Raw genomic sequence first — 24,091 nt, forward strand, 5'->3', positions numbered from 1 at the left:
TACAAAAACAGACATATAGACCAATGGAATGGAATAGAGAGCCCAGAAATGAACCCACAAACTTTTGGACAACTAATCTTCGACAAAGGAGGCAAGAATATACAATGGAATAAAGACAGTCTCTTCAGCAAATGGTGTTGGGAAAACTGGACAGCAGCATGTAAAACAATGAAGCTAGAACACTCCCTTACACCATACACAAAAATAAACTTAAAATGGATCAAAGACTTAAACATAAGACAAGATACAATAAACCTCCTAGAGGAAAACATAGGCAAAACATTATCTGACATACATTTCAAAAATTTTCTCCCAGAAGAAATAAAAGCAAGAATAAACAAATGGGACCAAATGAAACTTACAAGCTTCTGCACAGCAAAGGAAACCATAAGTAAAACAAGAAGACAACCTACAGAATGGGAGAAAATTTTAGCAAATGAAACTGACAAAGGCTTGATCTCCAGCATATATAAGCAGCTCACAGGACTCAATAAGAAAAAAATAAACAACCCAATCCAAAAATGGGCAGAAGACCCAAACAAGCAATTCTCCAAGGAAGACATACAAATGATCAAAAGGCACACGAAAAAATGCTCAATATCACTAATCATCAGAGAAATGCAAATCAAAAAACTACAATGAGGTATCACCTCACACCAGTCAGAATGGCCTTCAAAAATCCACAAATGACAAATGCTGGAGAGGCTGTGGAGAAAGGGGAACCCTCCTACACTGCTGGTGGGAATGCAGTTTGGTGCAGCCACTATGGAAAACAGTGTGGAGATTCCTCGAAAGACTAGGAATAGACTTACCGTATGACCCAGGAATCCCACTCCTGGGCTTGTATCCAGAAGGAACCCTACTTCAGGATGACACCTGCACCCCAATGTTCACAGCAGCACTATTTACAATAGCCAAAACATGGAAACAGCCTAAATGTCCATCAACAGGTGACTGGATAAAGAAGATGTGGTACATTTATACAATGGAATACTACTCAGCCATAAAAACCAACAACATAATGCCATTTGCAGCAACATGGATGCTCCTGGAGAATGTCATTCTAAGTGAAGTAAGCCAGAAAGAGAAAGAAAAATACCATTTGAGATCATCATATGTGGAATCTAAAAAACAAAAACAAAAACAAACAAACAAACAAACAAAAACAAAGCGTAAATACAGGACAGAAATAGACTCATAGACAGAGAATACAGACTTGTGGTTGCCAGGGGGGCAGAGGGTGGGAAGGGATAGATATTTCTATTTCAAAATTTCCAAATTGTAGAACAGATAAACAAGATTATACTGTATAGCACAGGGAAATATACAGAAAATGTTATGGTAGCTCACAGAGAAAAAAATGTGACAATGAGTGTGTATATGTCCACGTATGACTGAAAAATTGTGAACACTGGAATTTTACACAACATTGTAAAATGATTATAAATCAATAAAAAATGTTAAAAAAAAATAAAGCAGGGGCTACAAAAATAATCTCAGAAAGTTGAATTTAAAGTCAAAAAATGAAAAAAGTTTAAAAATGTAAATAAACATGAAGAAAAATTTAATAATGAAAACAGTTACAAAAGAAAATAAAAAAGCATTGAACCTTTATGTAAAAAAGGGCAAAACTCTTAAAATGACTGGCTTTCTCTGTTGTTTAGAAAGGTTCTCAAAGTTGGAGACTGTGAAATAAGACATACAATCCCTGACACGTAAGAAATGCAGACCCACAGGTACAGCTGGGAGGGACCCAAAACAAGGGGTGAAAGGATCAGCATCTTCCTAGAACACAGTTAAACCACTATTTCCCCACTCCTGTGTCTCCTAATCTTCTATTCCTGTCCTATTCTTATAATAATTGTCAGTTTGAGTTCTTATCACTTTCATAAAATTTCACTATAAAATAGTAGGCTTTTCAATAATCTTCCTAGCCTATACAGCTAGTGTAGTGGTACAACAGGAGTATCAGCTCACTATAGCAGTGAATCACCGAGAAGCCTCACTACACAGGTGAGAGGTAAGGCCGTGGGACTGGAAGAGACAACCTAGACAAAGAGAACAAAGACGAAAAGACAAAGATTATCCTAGGACGCCCTGTCTTTTAGAGGTCAGGAAGAAAACAAAAAGCAAACAAGAACAACTGCCACGGAGTGGAAGCCAGCAGAGCATGATGTGCTGGAAGACAGAACTGCCTCAAAAGGAATTTGGGTCAAACACTGCTCATTTATAATTCTACCTACCATCTATTCATCCCACATATTAAGAATATGAAAATTAAAAATGGTGATCAGATTAAGATTTCTGGAGAAAAATGTAAGTGTATTGCTTAAAATCACATTCAACCACGTTAAGTTTTCAAGTTGATGGTAAGTTCATAATCAAATTTCAAGAGCCTAGAAAATATTTCAATCAACATTTTGTTGTTATTTTCATTCTGTTAAGAGAACGAATGTAAACCTAAACTTCTAAAAATGTTCAGAATTCTTTGATTTCAAAGAAAATCTGTTCATACCTCTGCCAGCTTGTACGGTAAAATAAGCTTTTCTCCCACTGTCATAGTCTTCCTCGTAACCAATGCTTCAAAGAGCATCTCTTCTTTAACCTACACAGCAGAAAAGTAAATTCAATATATATGATTTATATGACAATAGTTGAATTATCTACTGAAAAGCCTAATAAAGAAAAAAATTTAATGAGATTAGCAAACATACAATAGAGAAAAAAATAAAAACAAAGACACACTGGGTTATTTAAATATTGGCCAAAGTGGAATTTAAGTTTCCTACTCACCTCATTTCACCATATAAAAGACAAAAAAGAATCTTTTTAAATTAAAGTTCTCTTTCTGATCATAACAGAGAAACATATTTCATTGCGTAGAATATGAAAAATACATAATAGTAACAAAAATATTTTAAGATAATCATAATCTCACAACATGAAGACAAGGACCAAAAAGTGACAACACTTCTTGAATTCCAGGCATTATAACGGATACTCATTTATGTTTCAAGTGTTTATTTTTACTTATGGATGTTAAACAGACACAAGTGATGCTCCTTCTGTTCTCAGTCTCTTTCTAGAGGCTAATACTATCTGTGAATTTGACATGTGTCATTTCAGTTCACTTTTTATACACACACACACACACACACACACATATATACATACATACGTATGTATCATTTCAGCTAATGTTTTTATATTATCCACAAATTTCTGAGCTATAACTATGTTGAAAATTTAGGTCAAGCTTATTCATTTTAACTGCTATACTACATAAATGGCATCCCATCATACACATTACCACTGTGTGCAATCCGTTCTCCTATTGTAGGCACTTGCACTATTTACAATTTTGCACCATTAGAAAATAAACTGCAGTGAATATTCCTGTTAGTTTAAGAATTTTCTGAAGTATGTACCTAAAAGTGGAATTATCAGATCATAGTGTACACATTTTTAGCTTTACAGAGTATTGCCAAACTTCCATACACAGTTTTACCAATTTGCTCTCTCAGCAGCAGCACTGAGTTACTTCTTTAAACCTTGACTATTCTTGCTGTTATCAGACATTTTTTATTTCTGCCACACTGATGGGCATGAAATGGTAAACAAGACTATTTTATAAAAGCATCCATACATAATAAAGATACAACATTCATAAAATTTTATGTACATGATATAAAATATTTCAAGCAAAAAAGATTACAAGGAAAAACTGAGTTATAAAATGACAGAGTGGGGCACTACCCTGCCACCAGCAAACTCATGAGATCAATTATTTTTTTTAAATAATTACACGGTAAAGAAAAGACATCTTCTACTGGAGCATCCATTGCTCAATCCTCACATTCCAAAAAAAGGAAACAATTTAAGGCACATTAACTTGACAAAATGAAAAGCCAAAGTTTAAACACAAAACCTCAACCTTTCAGATTTACTTAAAATATTTTTAGGAACAAAATAAATAATACCAGATTACACAAAAAATGACAAAGTTAAGAAAAGTAAGAAAAACCATGTATGATATATATGAGATAAAAATCACTGTAACATTGTGATATATATTTCTCCATGTAAGCAATTATTAAAAGTGAATATTTAAAAATAAATGATCTCTGCAATAGACTCAAGAAATTTTTTTAAAGGAAGAAACAAATATAAGCTGGCAACAGTGCTGAGCAAAGGTCACTTCCATACACTTGTATAAATTCATACAACCAGTGCAGAGAGTAATCTGTCAGGATCAGTAAAGCCCAACGTGTGTATGTAACATAACCCCGAACTGTACTCCTTGGACTCTACTCTAGAATAATTCTCACAGATTTTAACAAGAAGATACGTACAACAATGCCTGTCATGGTACTATCTATAAATGGAAAATTACAAACCATCTCACTCCCCACTAAAACATACAATTATGTTTTATTCATATAATTTTACACAATAGCTAAAAAGAAGACTCCAGAATATATAAACCAGCACTGAAAAATCTCAAAAACATAATATGAAATGAAAAGGTCAAGTTTTAGAATGATACACACAGTGTAACATTCATATAAAGTCTGGAAACATGAAGAACAACAAAACTAGACGTTCTTCCTGGAAATATCTACCTGCTCTGAAAATATAAAAACAAGAATGAGAATGACAAAAACTAAATAAACAGTAGTGTTTACTTCTGGTGGGGGCAGAGTACACAGTGGACTTCAATTACACACTATTTTATGAGTTGGGTGAGATTTCAAGTACACAGGCATTCATTATATTGCTTTTCATATATAATGTATGCTGAAAACATTTCATAATTTAACAGAGAAAAAATGAAGAAAATACGTTAAAATAAAAACTAATATATAATAAGAAAAAGACAGAACTAATAAATCCAAAGAACAATTATTTAAACATAAGAAATGACAGACAAATTTCACACCTATCAAAAGAAAAATACACAAACAGAAAGCCAACACCATAGAGAAAAAAAATTTAAACATCAACAAAATATTCACAAAGAACACAAAAGTAATAAGTTTTAAGCATTTAATCAACACGTGATTTCCTAGAAAAACACAAATTACGAAAATTAACTCAAGCTAGATTTAAAAATCCTGAAAAATCAGTCAACACAAAACAATCTGGAAGGACATCAAATATAACTGGTCACAGGCTGATATCCCTCACATCCTAGAAACATATTATTCTCTGCTAATGATTCTTCTCTTAAATGTAGGAAAAAGATTAAAAGAATGGAAACTAGCCAACTCATTTGAAGGAGCTGACTTAATGCTGGCATTAAAACCAGACAATTATCATACACAGATCTACACACATACACACAATCACACAAAACAAACTAATCTTCCTTGTATTTGAAAAACATCCTAAAGAAAATATTATGGAATTCATATTTTAATCAGCTACCTCTATAATCTTCCAAATGGTCTTAGTTGTACGTATGTGACTTTAAATTTTTCAAATAAACTTTATTAATACAAAATAATTAGCAATGGGCTCAACAGCCAATCTACAATGTTTCTCATATTCACATAATTGAGAAACTGAAATGTATTTTAAAAACTCATTTTTTTTCAAAATTAAGGATCTAAATTTTTTCATTATTTTATTTTTTTATTGAAGTGTAGTTGATTTACAATGTTAGTTCGAGGTGTACAGCAAAGCTATTCAGTGATATATACACACAGATATATTTTTTCTTTTCCGATTCTTATCCATTATATGTTATTACAAGAAACTGAATATGGTTCCCAGTGCTATACAGTAGGTCCTAGTTGTTTATCTATTTTATATATAGTAATATGTATCTGTTAATCCCAAACTTGTAATTTATCCCTCCTCCACCCTTTCCCGTTTGGTAACCATAGTATTTTTCCTATGTCCATGAGTCTGTTTTTAGAAAAACTCATCTTTTTAACTGAAGTATAGTTGATTTACAATATTGTGTTAGTTTTAAGTGTAGAGCAAAGTGATTCAGTCATACACATACAAATGTACCTTTATTGTTTTTTCTATTCCTTTCCATTATAGTTTATTACAAGATACTGAATATAGTTCCCTGTGCTATACAGGAAATCCCTGTTGTTTATCTGTTTTATATATGGTAGTATGCATGCATCTGTTAATCACATACGCTCAATTTATTCCTCCCCCATTTCCTCTTTGGTCACCATAAACTTGTAAAAACACATTCTTTATATTGTTTCAACAGATGTTAAATATATTCAAAATACATAAATCTATGAAAAACTGAACAATTCTTGGTAATGATGATGGTTCTAATATCTCACAACAAAAACATGCTCCAAATTAAACACAATCTATCAGAGATTGTTCTCTTTTCAATAATTTCACAAGTATCTATTCCAATAGGAGTTAGTAAAAAGAAGACTCAAAACATTCACTACTGCCTGAAGTAACTACAAACAATAATTGAAAGAAATCAATAAAATTAAACCATTATTTTAAAAACATTTCTTCTTAAAAAGTAAATCTCTATCACTGAATTGAATCACTTTGGGAAGGAGGGAAATTAAATTAAATCTTGACTAAACTGAGTTTACATTTTAATTAAACCAGTTGTTGTGCCAATCTTTTAACGTTATTTCAGTGAAAGCCTTACGGTTGTAATTATTATTATCAACTTTAACCAATAAGAAAAAATCACACTTAAAAATGATGTCTTAGATACCATGGGAGGTCTTGTCAGATCTCCTCCAGCTCCTCAACTCTGAAGACACCTTCTTTCTACTTAACACTCAACCTCCATTTCTAGAGCTAGTCCAAACTAAACATAACAAGGAGGAATTTAAGAAGCTTGAGTTCAAAAGTGAGATTTGCTATCAAATCACGTTTAGCTAGTAGTCTAACTTTGACAATTCTCAGAATTGGATTTTTCCTCTTTTTTTAACCAATACTTGAGTATTAAATTGCCTGAATTGCCCTTACTAGTCTCTCACCAAAGAAAGAATACTGCACGAAGCCTTGGTACTTGCTAAATGTCCGAACTTAATAAGACCGCCAGCCGCAGCGCTCTACATTACCACAACACCAAGTGTTTGACTAAAATATCACCTGAAATGCCTGCCTGAAATACCATCTGTTCTCTGACCCTCACGACCTTCAAAATTACAGCCTTCAGATACCACACTCCACATCCTGGAACTTCTTTCCACTGAGTGAGTCCAGTTCCAATACAAGGTACTCCCGCCTCCTAACCCTTCTGCCAGGCTAACTCATTCCACTGAAGTTAATAAACAACACCCAGGTATGCACAAAATAATAAACACTGTAGGGCTAGGTAAATAAGAAAGAGGCACCACTGCTCTAAAAGAGCATCACCACCACCTTATAATGGACACAAACTAGTAAACAATTAACTTTATGCTACAAAGCCAACATTAAATTATGCTAAGTAGAAGCAAATGTTCCATGCTGATAGAATCAGTTTCGACCATTTAATAAGGTAAACCTCATAAAGTAGCATATGAATCAAGATTTGAAAGGTAATATTTTAATAGAAAAAAAAGGTCATTCATAATTGCAAAAAAACTAGAAACAATCAAGATGTTCTTCAAAAGGTGAATGGATAAACAAACTGTGCTACATCCATAACACAGAATGTTACCCAGCAATATAGAGAAATGAACTAGCAAGCCTCGAGAAGACATGGATGAATCTTAAGTGTATACTATACTGCTAAGTGAAAAAAGTCAGTCTTTAAGAGGCTACATACTATATGATTCCAATTATGTTACATTCTGTAAAAAACAAACCTACAGAGTAAGTAAAAAAAAAAAAACTCAGTAGTTTGGGGGGAGGGGTTGAACAGGTAAAGTATGGGGAAATTTTAGGGCTATGAAACTATTTTGTATGATACTGCAGTGGAAGATACATGATACTATGCATTTGTCACAACCCATACAGCAAAAAGAGTGAACCTTAATGTATACAAATTTTTAGAAAATTATTTAAGACTTTGGGGGAATCCTAGGAAAGAATGCAGACCATGGCATGAGAACTGTATGACAAATATATGGAACAACCTCAATGAAGGGGTGGGAGGAAAAGGTGCCGACCTAAATAATTTTGCAAATAAATGGACTCTGTAAAGCTAGAGGCAGATGTCTTAATAAAGTCATTTCTCACAGAGGTAAGGAATAAAAATTCTAATACTGCTACCCAGGTATACTGGAATTGAATAAGTAAGTAAGTGAACAGGACAGCTTCCTCATCGTTGGAGTGCAGGTTTACAGATAAGCAAGGGCAGGAAGGCTAGAATAATACATGTAGTAATGGATTAGTTAGAAACAGTACAATCTCATGTTTGTCTTTATATAGATATAGATAGCAAACAGATAAAAATATCTGTAGATATGTGAAATACTGAGGTTAGTATACACACATGTATTTCCTCGTTCTGTCAGAGGAGAGGACCTATAAAAAATTATACCCTTTTTAAGATGAGCAGTTAGCTGGGAAAACATGAGAAATCATCACTCCAGGAAGAAAGAGAAAGTTAATAAAGACCTTGATGTGGGAAGAAGCATCATAGGATGAAGACCTTCGGCTCCCTCTTCCCCATCCACCCAGAAACTCCACCTTCAAGTAAAATCATTTAACCAAAGTCCTAGTATGAAAAGAAATCTGAAATACAGAAAGAGAAAAACTATAAAAGCCCAGAACATGCCACAGTCTAGAATGATATATTCATGCTATTCAGCAAACTGAGGAATTACAGACATCCGTCACAAGGGGAGGCAGGAGAGAAAACCCAAATCCTCGGAAGATTCCGGCACACTCGGTAGCAAAATTTCTATCTTGTGGAGAAACATTATAAATAAAAAGTATTAACCCACTTATACCTACAAAATAGTGACACAGAATAACTGAGAAGTTACCCAGAATTTGAAATGACAACTGAGAATGTAATCACTCACTTCTAATAGTTCCGAGACAACAGGCAGCACCTCAGGGTTATAGATATCTATGGAGTCATCCCGGTATGTCTTCTTTTTGTAACAGATATTACCCAAATGTAGTATTGCTGAGAGAAGAGAGAAAATCCTGCGAAAATAAAACCACAAATTACAGCTTGTTTGTGTGCATCCTCTAAGCTTATTTCATTTCAAAATTCTTATCCAGCAAATTAACTAGTACAACTACAAAGTATTTAGTCTTCAGAAAAATAAGAAATATGGGGATAACAATCATAACCATAATAACTAAAAGTAATTGAGTGTTTACTATGTCAGGCACCATGCAAAGCGCTTTACATAACCCTACTTTCAGGATTGTATCACTTGTCAGACAGAGCTGTTCAAAGGAGACTTTTTACTATTGTCTGAATCTGCTATCATGTTTCAAAAGTCTGACTTTCTAAATTCTTCTCAAAAACCCTGCCTGGAATGCCTTTTCCCTGCAGTCTAATTCAGATCTACTGAATCAGAAGCTTTAAAGGAAAAGCCGTGGAATCTGTATTTTTTTAATGAAGTAACCTGGGTGATCTTTTATTATTATATTTTTAAATGCTTTCCTACATCATATTATACGGTCCATCATATTATAAATGCTTAAAAAACAGTATGAGGCCATGAGGGTTGGCATATCAGGCCCTGGTGTGAAACATCTATGTCTGGACAGCTCTCCCCTCCTGTCTCAGAAGAAAATACGCCCTCCTCCGGCCGATGAAGCTGACCCCTACACTTGCGCCCTACATCTCACGAACTCAGTTTACTCTGAACCTGTACTTAAAAAGGCAGAACGTGAGCAGTATTCTACAGCAAAGGTTTGATCCACATGGCAAACAACAGACTGCCTGCAAGGCTCTGTTAAGAGTAGTTCTGAAGCAGATGTGGGTGCAACAGAAGACTGTGATTTATCAGCAAAGTCAGCCATGGTCACAGGGGAGGAGAATAGCAGTACACGTGATACGCTCTCCATCCAAAACATTACAAGTATGTAACTGAATGAGTGGAAAAGAGACGACTCCTTCATGGAATGAAGCAAACAGTGAATGTTCTGAGTACAACGTAACATTTCAGAGAATACCATCAGTCTAGTTAAAATGTGAAACTCGTGTTAGAGAATATCTGAAGATAACATCTGAGGGATAGAGAAGGGTCACACTGAAGGCCAGGCTACCAGGAACATATTGTTTCCAGTGGTTTCCAGTATGGGACGCAGTCATACCAGAAAGTGTAAAAGACAATCTCATGGTGTAAGAGAAGTAAATACTGTATTTCCAACTTATTTTATCTAAAAAAAATGAAATGAAATTTCACTATTATTTAATGTACAGACTGACACTTCGATCCGTAAGTCAGCCAGTCACGTGTCACATGAGGTAAATGAGGTGTCCTGAGGGAGAATGGAGGAAGGAGGGGTACCTTCACTTATTTACTAACGTTCAGTGAACTGCAGTTTATGCCACCAGTTCAATAGATCTGCATATTTATATATTATATTATTTGGTTTTAACTTCTTTCATAAAAAGATTCTGGCAAATAACCTGCTGACAATTCATACCGATGATGTATCACAAGCAAACAAGAAAATGGCAGAGCTGGTATCTTTCCACTCCTATTATTAGATTAAAAACACAGTATAATCAGATCTGACATAGTTATCAACATTTATTCCCTCCTTATAAGAAATTTGTTAACTGTTTTTCTCTGATGAGAGTCAAGGTCATTTGTCTTTAATTTTAAATCGTTTGTTTTATTTTAAATATAATTTACTTTTATCTCAACCTTTTTACATTTCTATTTTGTTTATAATGAACAAAGTGCGTTTAGTACAATGCCACAGACATAAATTTACAGTCAAATACATGGAAAATTATATTTTACTGATAGGTATGCATGTCATAATAAAATTAAAGATCAATGATACAGAAAATAGGAGTTATAAAAATAATGTTATAAAGCATCAGTTTTTAAGAAAGGTAGTGGAAAGGTCTGGGGGACCACTATGAACTCTTGCAATAATATGCAAATGCTTATGGATTACATTTTATAGGAAGAAGAGCTCCAGTTTTCAACAGACTCTCAAAGAATTTACGACCAAAAAACAGCAATTCAAAACAAGTCTTTTAGAAAAATAAGTTTTCTAATTCTAAGCAGCACTTAAGATGGAGGAGGCACTGGATCTGGAATATCAATTAGAAAATGGTTTCAAAGGATCAAGGAAGAGGAATCTTTGAAACACATCGTGATTTGTTCTACAGAGGACAAAAGAATAAAATTAATAAACTCACTGTCTTCGTGTCTTGGGAAGGAATCCTACCATCTCCATGGCTAATTGTAAGCGTTCAAAGTCATGCCTCAAATCTTCCCCCTCCACCGTGAAGCAATCCTGCTTATTTAAGAAGAAAAGGGGGAGAAAAATCAAGATTACCTATTGGAAAGTAACGTAAGTCACTCCGAAGTTAGTAATTTTAGATTAAGTACACCTATATATAAAATTAGAGCTGGTGAATTATTTAGACATTGCCAAATTCATGACAGCTCTTACCTTACTTACAGGTATGCAGACTAAACACATATTTACCAAGATACCAGCATGTTACCTTTTCTCGCCCTTTCACAATCACCAAAGCAAGGATCTCAAAAGTAACAAGATAAAGAGCTGGCAATACTTATAAAATGTTCTGATACCAAGTTTAATTTTGAGTGGTTCTGAAGAGTTTTAGAAATCCAAAGCATTTAAGAGAGCTCAAGTCCACAAATGGGACTTATTCAATAAATATTTAACAAATGCCTACCCGTATGTAGTAAGGTGCTGAAATAGATCTTGGGACACACAAATAAATTTTAGAAGAGGCAGTAATTTATGTGAGAAGTGGAGCTTACATTTTTATAATATAAAGATGTTTATATTATATCAATATTAGATACAACATAGTTTCTAATGAAATAATATAAACAACATGGTAATCAATCAGCCAAATAAAGAAGAATATGTGAAAGTATAAAAACCTGTAAAGAACATACACGATATCAATCAGTAAAAATATTTACGGACTACCAGATAAAAAAAAAACACTACTCTTTTAGAGCAACTCTTACATTTCAGTTCCCCCAAAAGTCAAATGGTAACACCATATACATAATCTAAATCTTTAAAACAATAAGTCTTTAAATCCCTTTACTGTATGTTCTCACAGTCCCTTGCACTTACATTTTCAAAAACTTCCTCACATGTATTTACTTTTTTAATGCTGACCCCCCCTCTTATGAAATGCTGTATCAAATACTCAATGAACACATGAACTTTTGTCTCATTCACTGCAGATCTCCAATATCAAGCAAGCCAGTGCCAAGAAGAAAGTGGGTAATTAATTATTGAAGTAAATATATAATCACTGAATTATGTAACTGAAACACACCTTTTTGAGAAATAAACAAATTACTCATTTATTTTTTTTAAAATATTTATCAAGTATCTACCTATGTATAAGCACTATGAGTTAATGAACATATGAATTAATGAACATACTGCAAACAAAAAACTTTAAAATTGAATATTAAATCTTAGAATTCTATTAAAAGTGTTTTTATTCTCTATATGGAACAGTATACAGGCATAGTTTAAAATTTTAAATTCACTTCAAGAAAAGTTCTTTCTGAGAACACATGGATTTAATTCTCTGACTATAAAATTTTTGGTAAGCAATTTTAAGACACATTTCTACAGACATACCAATGTCCTACCCACCAAAAAGATTTTAAGTTATCACATTTTTCTTTTACCTAGAGCAAAGTTTTTTTAAAAGCTCTTGCTTCTCTTTCCCCCAAATCCACAAACAGCTTGCCCATTTTAAGATTTAGTAAAAATTTTTCTATAACAAATAAGTTATAGAAAAACACTATGCTTCCATTTGTGTAAACTCAATGACAGAGCAATGATTCTCACAACTGACAGTTGTTGTCTGCCCCCAAAATGAATAAAGCCGTATGTATAAAATATTGAGAAAGTGAACTGAAAAAACCACTAAAATATAGATTTATATTTGCTATTATCCATAATCAAATGTTCTTCAGAAATACAAAGCAGTCTCAGTAAATAACAAATAATTAATTTTTAAAACATGTACTTAACGTATTACTTCTCTGATGGCAATGGTATTAGAAAAACTAAGGATAGATTAATCTACCAGACCAGAAATATCCTTATCTTAATCTAGGTGTCTATGGAAGCAGACCTTGAGACCAAGATTCAGTACAAGTAGCAGCAGAATGGGAAAGTAAAATAGGGAAGAGAATGTAGCCTAAACAGGGTACAATATTAAAGTAGCCACCACAGTGGGTAACTGGACTTTAATTCCAAAGTAACCCACAGGAACAGTATGAAAAACAGAAAGGTGGAGGAGCCGGAACACTTACACACCCTCTCCCATCAGTTACTGACTGAGGACTTCTGGAAACAGGAGGAGGAAGCTGTTAGTTCCTGGGCACTCCAGGAGGCGCCGTGCAAGCGCACAGGGCCTCCCAGAGTTCTGAGAAAAGCCTTCAAGCACCAAGAGATAGACACTGGCTGCTGGAGGTCCTTCAGGAAACAATGAAAGGGGAAATTCAAAGCATCAGGCAGGGAACTAACCAACAACTGTTACAACTCTTCCCACAGAAAGAAGACAGCTGATTCCTCTGGTCAAATTCAGCTCAAGCTCTAGTTTTACTTGCTAACACACCACTGCACACTCCCCACAAACACACCAAAATGTTCCTTCATGCTATCAGCCTTTTGCCCCTTTGCGTGAGATGATGAGAACCCTTTCTCACACATAGGTGCCTACGATAAGCCTGGTGTGCAGGAAGCATTTATGAGGGAGAGAAGTGAAGGAGACAGTCAAATTAGACTTTTTTTTCTACGCTGTCTATATTTCTTAGAATGCTGTTTAGAAAAACCACACTCTTTTTATTTTATTTTATTTGGTGGGAGGAGGTAATTAGGTTTACTTACTTATTTATTCTTAGAGGAAGTACTTAGGATTGAACCCAGGACCTCATGCATGCTAAGCACGCACTCTACCACTTGAGCTATACCCTCCCCCCGAAAAACCACATTCTTTTAGAGCTACCAGCACAGGACATAAATCTGAATAACTGACTTTGAGAGTTAGTAAAGATGCTGAAGATCATTTAAGAAAAAAGAATATAAAGAACATAGCCTGATTTGAATCCCAATTACACTATTAACTTGCTTCATCACCAAGAAGGAAGTCACTTAAACTCTGAGCCACTGTTGTTGTGTGGAAAGTAATCATACTAACTCCAGTCAGGGGTTTTATAATGACCAAATATAACATGGATGTTAAAGTGGCTTTAAAATGGAAAAATATATGCAAAGGAAGTTGTGCAGCACACAGAGACCTCACACTGGACTGGCATAAAGCCAGAAAGGCAGAATTTGAGGGAGTGACCACAAATTTATAAACTACTGAATAGTGAACAGCAATAAGAGTCTTTATGCTGCAGAAGTACTTAAAATAGGGAGAAAGGAAACATTATGGATTCAAAGCTTCTTGCCCAAGTTGCATCAGGATCACTGAGAGCACTGCAGCAGGTCTACCCCAGAGGAAAGCGAGCTGCAGGTACTATACAGACGTGTGGGCTCCTGCAAAAGCAGCAGCAACCAGCGTGGGCGCTTGGCCTCCAAGAGACGCTAAGTTCTGATCCCACTGCAGCATGGTGGGATGGCGGTACTCTGAGACCTGCTATGGCAATTCTCACTAAACCTGACCTGACAGTTGGACCGTTCAAAGCTCGGTTTAGAAAAAAATTTTAATTAGGTGAAACTAACCCTTTACAATGAAGTTATTCAGACCAGCTTTAGGGTAAAACAGATTATTACCATTTAAGGAAGGGTGGCATTTATTAAATATCTTCTACATATCAGTCAATATGAGAGTCACTTTCCATATATAATCTCTAAAACCTTAAAACACAAGTTGTTAATTATGTGTATGTATATTTAATTGCACATAGGGGAGAAAACAGACTCATAGGTTGAACAACTCACCTAAATAATAGGGGTGGCCAAACAAAAATTTATCCAGTTCTAAATCCTCTATCTCCCATGAAACACTAGCTGCTTGAGCTTGTATTAATATTTAGAAGAATTAAATCACCAATCAATGGACAACAACAGGTCCCTTATTAAAAGCAATTTTCTCACTATAGTTCCCCTTGGGATCACTCATACAATTCCACACAATGTATGGTAATACACTACAAATTGCAGAACTGCCCTTAACAATCCTCTCTTCCTATAATACTAGACCCATAAGTTCTAATGACTTAGAGGGAAACAAAGTTTAGTTTGCCCCCAAATTTACTCTAACGGGGAGTAAAGAGGAAAGAAGAGATCGAATGCTTGCTTTCATTAACTAACTTGTGAGGAAGCAACAGAAATTAATCAAAGTTTAAATTATAATAGACTTGAAAACACAACACATGGGAGGATAGTGATGAACGTTAGGTTAAGGGAGCAGGAGAGTATGGCTACAAAGTTCTTCTAAAAGGAAAAGATGGATAATGGTGTTTCCAATGGTACAGCAACAGAGGAAACACCCATTGTGCACTTACTGAGTATTAAGCAACCTATCAAGCTCTTTAGATGCATGAATTTAATACTCACAAAATTAAAGACCATTATTATCCCCTTAAATAGGTGATGGAAACAAAAGGATAAGTGACATGCTCAGGTCCTCCAAAATTGTAAGTAGATGAGATGGTACCCAAGTCAGGTCTGTCTACTTCAGAGTCCAAACTCTAAAGCATTACTTAGACTAAATAACAGCAGACCAGTTCACAATTTCTCTGTAAGCTCCGTCAGGTAATCAAGCCCTACATTCACCATATGAGTTACCCAGTCTCCTACCTACCTCCCAGTGTGGCACGGTCACCTGGTTTTCTAAGCCAAAACTGGACGCTTGTCAAAGTCGGCAAAACAGCATTAAATTCCTCTACTAAAATTTATCAGTATCTACATATGTAAATGTCTAAAATTTACTCTCTAAAATTTTAAATCTGAAACTGCAAATTACATGATTTATTATGAAACAGTAATACAATTAAACTGAAGGAAAAATTAATGTCATAATTACTATCCCTTCTCAATTCTGAAATAGGCTAGTTTTGTAATTAGGAGAGTTTGTAATTACACATGGCGAGAATAAGTGATGGTTATTTAAAGCAAGAATTAAGACATATTATGTTTCCAGGAGGAATAGTTAATAAATTAGTTCATTAGTTAATGAACAGGTATAGATGGTGTGTGTTTTCAGTCGTTCACATTTAACCTAATTGCAAACTGAAGGACAGGAAAAAGATTTTTTGTGCTCTTTTTATAATCACAAACTTGTTCTTATAAAATATAACAAAGCTGAATTTACCAACTTATTTTATATATCATAATATAAATCACTTAATTAAAAACATAAAGTAACCTTATTTATAGGAATTCCAATTCTTAATTTTTAGGAAATAATGTAAAGGCTATAGCCTCTCTTGCTATTAAAAATATACAAGCATTCATTATGTAAAAAGACTGTTAACTGACACATAATACAGGAGAGATATAACTTTTTAAAATAAACAATAATATTATTCATAATATGTGGGGAATTAAATTACTAAAAAAAAAATTTTTTTAATCTCAAGGAAAGAAGCCCTGTAGTTCATAAGGATTCATATAAATGTTGAAATAAGGAATGCAATCAATCTACTCTTTGTTAAAATGAATACTGCATATAGCCTAACATTAGCAAAAAAAATCCAAAAAAGTAAACTGACTGGTTTTTAATCAACAAACCATACACATACAAATAAGTTAAACATTGATTTATCTTCTTTCCTATATTCTTGGTTTGTATTTCAACGACTGTCTTTCTAAATCATGAGATGCAAATAAGCAAGCTGAGGGTCCTTTAACAGGAACGCAGAATATTTAGGTACTTGTACTGACCGGCTCAGAGTCATAGCAACCATCATCCCAGCTCTGTCTGAGGGGTCTCTTTGTTATCTGAAAGTAAGGCAGGTTAGTTAGGCAGAAGCAATGACATCACACGTCTCCAATCACCTCTCAGATGTCGTGCTCAGGCGGCACTGCTGGCATCCAGAGAAAGTTACTCCGTACAGCAGCACAAAGTGAGACACAACTAGGTAAATGTTCAGATTCTGGGAGATCGTATGTTATAAACGCCAATCTGTATTTGCCATTTCCAGGGACTCTGAAATTTATATTGCTGCTGAGTCCCACAGTCTATGAATACTGACCTTATGACAAGAATATGTATGGTATGGCCATCGACTACAGAAAGATCTGGAACAACAGCAATAAACTCTGGATTTCTCTAATACTGACAACTATCAGCTCATTTATGGGCAAACACTACTTTTTAGAAAGGAAAATATTTAATCACCCAAGTGTAATGCACAGTTTAAACAGGAAAGGGAAAAAACTAAGGAGCTAATTCGATGATTTTATTTTTTAATATACTTAATTCAACAGAGTAAAAATGCCTCATATTATATCATAAAGTGATATTTTAAATAATTTTGAAACTCTCATAATGGTAACACAGAGTTATGTCAGTTTATATAAATTATGTAGTTTCAAACTTGGGAATTACCAGTTATACAGTGCACTCCCTATCTTGTGAAAAGTCTGAGATGTTACTTTCATAACCATAAATATACACTATAATCTTATTACTAGATATATAATCTTACTATTAGTTCAAGAATTTTTGTTAATACAAGGAATGACATTGAGGAAACCAGTGAAGAGTTGGGAGTATGACTCCTTAAGAAAGTCAATACCCTAAATCAGCCTCACAGCACCATGCAAAGAGGGATATGCATTAGACTTCAAAACATGCAAATAAAGCTCCAGTCAGCCTTTCTCAAGGGCAAGCATTAATCATTAGTAACATTTAACGTGCGGTGGTCGGTACAAGGTACACCACTTTGAAAGAGTAAACCACTCTTCTAAATTGGAGGTACCTATAATCAGTTTATTATTCTCTAAAAGAGTCTACAGAAAGCAAAAGACACACATATAGCTAAACTTTTACAACTCACATAAGAATAATAATAATTTCTGAATGAGAGAACAGCATCATGTAAGTTTTCAGAGGGTACATATGAAAACGCTAGTCAATATTTACTACCAACCAGGTTTGGGGGTAAAAACACTAGGAAAACAACTTTTCTTAAAAGTTAAAATTTAATAATGTCCTACATTTCAAAATGCTTTTCATGAACTCTCACCTGATTGAGATAATGATATTCTTCTGGCTGTTTAAGATGGAATGCTAATCTCTCTTCTTCACTTGCTCCTGCCAGGAGGTAATAGAATACATGATAGTTCCTGTTGGAAACAAAGAAGTATGGCTTTATAATGAACATGGTTTATGGTTATCACTTAACAGGGGAAAAAAGAGAAAACATAAATTTGTAAAATGTTTCAGCTTTGCTTCATTTTTTAATACAAAGGTGATAAATTCAGTATTTAAGTCCTACAAAATAATGTTTTGGATGCTGAATACAAAAGAGAACGGTGAAATGCAACAATACATCAAAGTTAAAACCTCTGCAAATTTCTCTCCTCCATAAAACCAATCAGAAAACTGGCAAATTTGCCAGAATCAACTTTTTCAGAACTCTGGAAATTAACCAAAAGCTTACAGCAATACAGAAAGTGTTTATACAAGAATGACAGCTGAATCTCAGTAAAAACAGAAGCTTGGTGGCCTTTTAACTTGCCTTATTCCATCTCCTGCTTACCAGATCCATGGTAGCCTTCAATACCAATAGCTTACAACTGAGGTGGACACCAGAAGCCTGGCAACCTCCAAAAGAGGGCAGAATAGGGTTGGAGCTCATTCAGACTTTCATTCCTTGAGAAATACCATTATTTGAACTGTCTGGTAGTTCCCTGGAAGAAATCATTTTCAAAACTATCTTTGTTTCACCTGACTCTGAGTTAGCCCAGTATGAATATCTTTGCCCCAGAAACATTTGTAGAAAACAATTATAAACAATTTTTGAACATGTCTGCTGCCTGAAGCAATGGATAAATGTTCGGGGCAAACAGTAGGTAAACCAAAAAACTTACAGGGAAACGCTGGAAAAGGAGATCTCCATATGGGCTTTGAAAAGCTCCAGTACGTTCCTGGGAACCTAGATGGCCATGTGCGTGAGTAAGGCTGTGCCCATGGCCACTCAGCAAAGACCAGAGGAGATACTAAGCTCTCAGCTATCACCAACCCTGAAGGTCTGCACAAACAGGAAGCAAAGGCTAAGGCAGAATTATAAAATGCCTACCTGGTTGTTAAAAGTCATGGCCCAACACACACAGAGAGCCCTGAGGCAAAGACTAGGAGATTTACTATTTCCAAGCATTTAAGGAAGTCTCTGTTCAATCATTAGCTGACAACCAAGCTAACCAAGCAGATACTTCAATGGCTACCCTCAAAAAAGAACACAGACCTCAAAGCAGTACAGAAAAATCACAAAACAAATGGCAGAAACAAAAGTAACCACCACAGATCCTGGGAGGAGAAGGAGCTCATTTCTAGAACTGCCACATAATTATTTCAAATGTTCAATCATTATTTAAAATGTTTAATTTTCAACAAAAATTTATGGAGCATGCAAGGAAATCAGAAAATACACCACATACAATGGAGGAAACACAATCAAGAACAACCGTTCTCGGGGAAGTCCGGACATCAGACCTACTGGGAGAGAGGTTTAATCAGCTGTCTTAAGTACATTCAAAGAACTAACAGGAACCATGCTTAACGAACTGAAGGAAAGTATGAGAATGATGTCAAATAGAAGCTATGAATAAAGATACACAACTTACAAAAAATGGTCAAAAGGAACGTGAGATTTCAAAAATATAGTAACTAAATGAAAAACTATCTGGAGGAGCTCAGCAGCAGATCTGAGCAGGCAGAAGTAATCAGTGGACTTGAAGAAAGGCCAGCTAAGGTCAGTTAATCTGAGAAAGAAAAATTATCAACATCTCAGAGATCTGTGGGACACCATTAAGCAGACATATGCACAACAGGAGTCCCAAAAGAAGAAAGAAAAGAGCAGAAAGAATATTTGAAAAAATAATGATCAAAACTCCCCAAATTTCATGAAAAACATTAATCTGTACATCCAAAAAACTCAATGAACTCCAGGAGGGAAAAACTCAGAGATCCCACACCTACACAAATTAAAACTGTTGAAAGACAAAGACAAAATTTTTAAAGCACCATGCAAGAAATGCCTCATCAAAAGATCCCAATATAAGATTACCACCTGATTTCTCATCAGGAACCATGTCAGAAGGAAAACAGATTCAAAATACTAAGAGAAAAGAAACTATCAATCAAGAATTATATATCCAGCAAAGCCATCCTTCAAAAAGAAAGGAGAAATTAGGACATTCCCAGATAAAAACTAACATACTTCATAGCTAACAGACAGGCCCAATAAAAACTGCAAAGCTCTTCTGGCTGAAATAAAAGGAGACTAGACAAGATTCAACTAAGCATGAAGAAATAAATAGCATTACTGATGATAACTATAGAGGTAAATACAAAAGACAGTATAAGTTCATGTTTTTTGTAATGCTCTTTTTCCCCTATTAGATTTTAAAGACACCTGCAAAAAGCAATAATTATAAATCTGTACTGATGGGCCTACTATTATAAAGATGTAATCTGTCTGACAGTAACAGCACAAAGTAGGGGAAAAGAAACAAACCTACACAGGAGCAAAGTCATTTGTATACTATCAAAAGTAAGCTGTTATTAATCCAAACCAGACTGTTAGAAGACATATCCAACATCTGAATGTAGGTCTGTTTAACTTCAAACTCTGGTTCTTAACTTTACTTTGTCTCATTGTAACATGAAGCAAATCATTTACTTCACCGATATTGAGCTTCTTCATCCAACGGAAGATACATATATATCATCTCTGAAGTCCCATATACCTTAAATACTATAATGAAATTAAGAGCTTTATTAAAAACTTTTCTCAAATTAGAGAAAGAACACTAAGACATAGCAAAAGGTCCAAAGGCACAAGGCTGACAAAAAGATACCACCTGAGATACCACTGTTTTCCTGTTCTGTTAGTTTGCCTAGAATTTAGAAAGGACAACAGTTCTACATACGCATTTTAAAAATCTCCTAGCAGCCTCTAAAAAAATACAGTGTTCTGCCCGTGAAAGAAACAGCAATTATATGTAAAGCTACACATGGTATAAACTGAATTAAAGGTCATGATGTACAAAGATCTGAAAAGTCAACCTGTATGATACAAATGTTAGCTTGATCTAATCATACAAATTAAAATATGTACCGTTCATTATGCTCTTGATAAACGAGTCTGGACTTCTCCAATAGATATTTTTCAACATAGGCACTAGAAGAAAAATAAGACTGGTTGATATAAAGCTTAACATAAAGTAGACAAACATTTAATCAGAGAAGGCATAAAAGTATAACGAATACTATCCAGCTTACTTTAGTACATTTACTATTATAATTGTGTTATGGACACTCTTTATGTTATCCACGTTAAATTCATGAACTCAAGTTTTCTTTTTTTTTGCTTTCAATAGAGCAAAATAAAAGTCAGAAGTTCGAAACATTGCACACAAGACCCTCCCATGACACAGCCTTCACTTTCTTTCAAGGCTTGGCAAGACTGTACATTCTTTCAGATATTATAATTTGGCCAGACCACTAAACAAGGCTCAAAGATACACTGTCTTCACATAGCCATGCTACTGCCACATTCTGGGATTACTGTTTATTACTTACTGGTTTACTCAGTAAGTATTCATCATTGGGCACTCTGCTAAACACTGTTCAAATATAGAAATAAATGATATACTACCTGTTCTCAAGGGGCTTCCATACTAGAGAAGGAAACAGATGGGTAACCTAGCAGCTATAATACTGAGTTTAAAGGGTTCATTATAGAGCAATGATCAGAATATTATGAATGTACCAAGAGAGACACGTAAGATCCAATCCAAGAAGGAAAAAGGATGTAAAGAAGAATTCGTATAGAGGGTGAGTACATAGCACACAGTAAACATTCATTAAATATATTTGGTAAGTGACTGAGTAAATGACTGAAATCTGAAAGACTGACCAGAAGAAGGCAAGGAAAACTGCCTTTCTGAAAAGGCATAAAAGGGGGAGGGTAATAACAGCTTCAGGGAAGACAATTAGTTAACATGACTAGAGAATGAGATAGGCAAGTGGACTAGATCAAGAATCATCAATATACCAAGGGCCAGAAGAATGGAATCTACCCTGAAAGTAATGGGAAACTGAAACATGAATTGTATTTCTGATGTCATTTGCTTTGTCCAGCCCTGCACCCTTCAAGTCTTCAATACCTCTTACTGAAATTAGAGTAAGCAGGTAAGCTCTTACTGGAAAAGGGGGTTCTACAGTCTGAAACTTAAAAGCTTTAGACGGCTGAATCCAAACTACCTAGCACAAACATGTCTGGGGTCAAAATCTTGACTCCTGAGCTTTTATTTCCCTCAGTTCCCTCCCATCACATGCTGTATTTCAGAAACTCCCAAATACAGGCTACTCCCTCAAGCATGCCATTCACCTCTTACTGCACTGTTCATGCCCCTTCTTCCACTTCTAATTCTGTAAAAGAGAGTGTAATCTAACTCTCTGGTCCAGTAGATTCCTATCTTGCATTAAAATGAAGCTCAAATGTACCTTCTTTGCAAATTCATTGCCACAACCATCACCAGTAATTAAAATACATCACTTCTTCTGAATTACCATTACGACCTTCAGTCTAAACCACTGAAACAGGCTCTTACCTGCCTACAGTGGAAGAAAGGGAACTAACATAAACCGGTGGGTTAAATCCCCACTGAGCATGGCAAATATTACTGCCTCCGTTTTATAGGCTGAGAGACTGATGCTGAAAGACATTAAGATCATGCAGCTAGTAAATGGCAGAACTGTGATTTCAACCCCGGACTATTTTAACCACACAGGCTCCCTCAGTGACCCCCACATACTCCTGGACATCTCTCTTGCTTCCCCTCCAATCCATGGTTATGCTGCCATGAGGGTTATCTACCCACACAACAAGACCCACTCTTGCCTGCTCCTCAGACTGAAATACGTGGCGGTGAACTGATGTTATGTCCATCTAGGACTTTTTTAATACATCAGCATAAACAAAGGAAACAGAAAAGTAAATATGGCAAACTTTGAAAACTGCTGAGTCTGAGTGGGAGTTCTTTGCACTGTTCTCTCTACCTATGTGTATGTTTGACATTTTTTATAATACAGTTTTTAAAATGAGCTTCCCAGGGTCAAGAGGATAAATTATAAACATTAGAACTTTAGTCACGATCTGAAACCAACTGACCACTATGCCCATAATCTGTAGCCACTTAATTTACCTCCTCAATTATACCAAGCTCTTGTCATAGCTGGAGTGGAATGAATGATCCCATTCATTTGATAATGCCAGTTCCTCAATCGATAAAGTGATTTCCCACTTTTTCTGACAGGCAAATTTTCAAGATCCAAGATAAAAATCACCTCTTTCTGTGAACTCTTCCAGACACATACTTCAGTCACTGCACTTACCTCATTTACCGTAATCATTTTATAGAAGTATCTGCCTTCCCAAAGAGCCTATGGGACCTTCAATGGTATAAAACATGTCTGCATCTTCTTACGTCCTCAACACTTACACCATGCCTGGTACTCAAATGAACTTGATCAACAGTCATAAACACAAACAGTATTATGTAGGGAAATGTCACTTGTGGTTGCTTTAAGAAATACATTAATTAGGGGATCAAGTTATATCTCTGACTTATTCAAAAACACTTTTTTAAAAATGGATGTATGCATAATATAGAAGTTAAGGGTATTAGACTATCCTTAGAACTTCTCTCAGGTTTGAACTTTTCCAAAAGAAGTAAGTTGAGAAGAAAATAATTTAATACGAACACCAATGTCACTATTCTCATTAAAGAGCGAATGAACAACCTGTCGTTT

General features: G+C 35.0%; 1 protein-coding gene across 1 annotated transcript in view; it reads right to left on the reverse strand.

Annotated features, from left to right (window-relative positions):
- The window catches only part of MYO9A (myosin IXA), a 170,869-nt gene that overhangs the window by 107,584 nt on the left and 39,194 nt on the right, over positions 1-24,091 (reverse strand). Inside the window, 6 exon segments of the mRNA XM_032469163.1 lie at positions 2,516-2,605; positions 8,961-9,087; positions 11,279-11,376; positions 16,990-17,046; positions 18,297-18,396; positions 21,393-21,455. Coding sequence (XP_032325054.1) covers positions 2,516-2,605; positions 8,961-9,087; positions 11,279-11,376; positions 16,990-17,046; positions 18,297-18,396; positions 21,393-21,455 — 535 coding nt within the window.

Source organism: Camelus ferus, chromosome 27 (assembly GCF_009834535.1).
Source record: "Camelus ferus isolate YT-003-E chromosome 27, BCGSAC_Cfer_1.0, whole genome shotgun sequence".
Lineage (NCBI taxonomy): Eukaryota > Metazoa > Chordata > Mammalia > Artiodactyla > Camelidae > Camelus > Camelus ferus.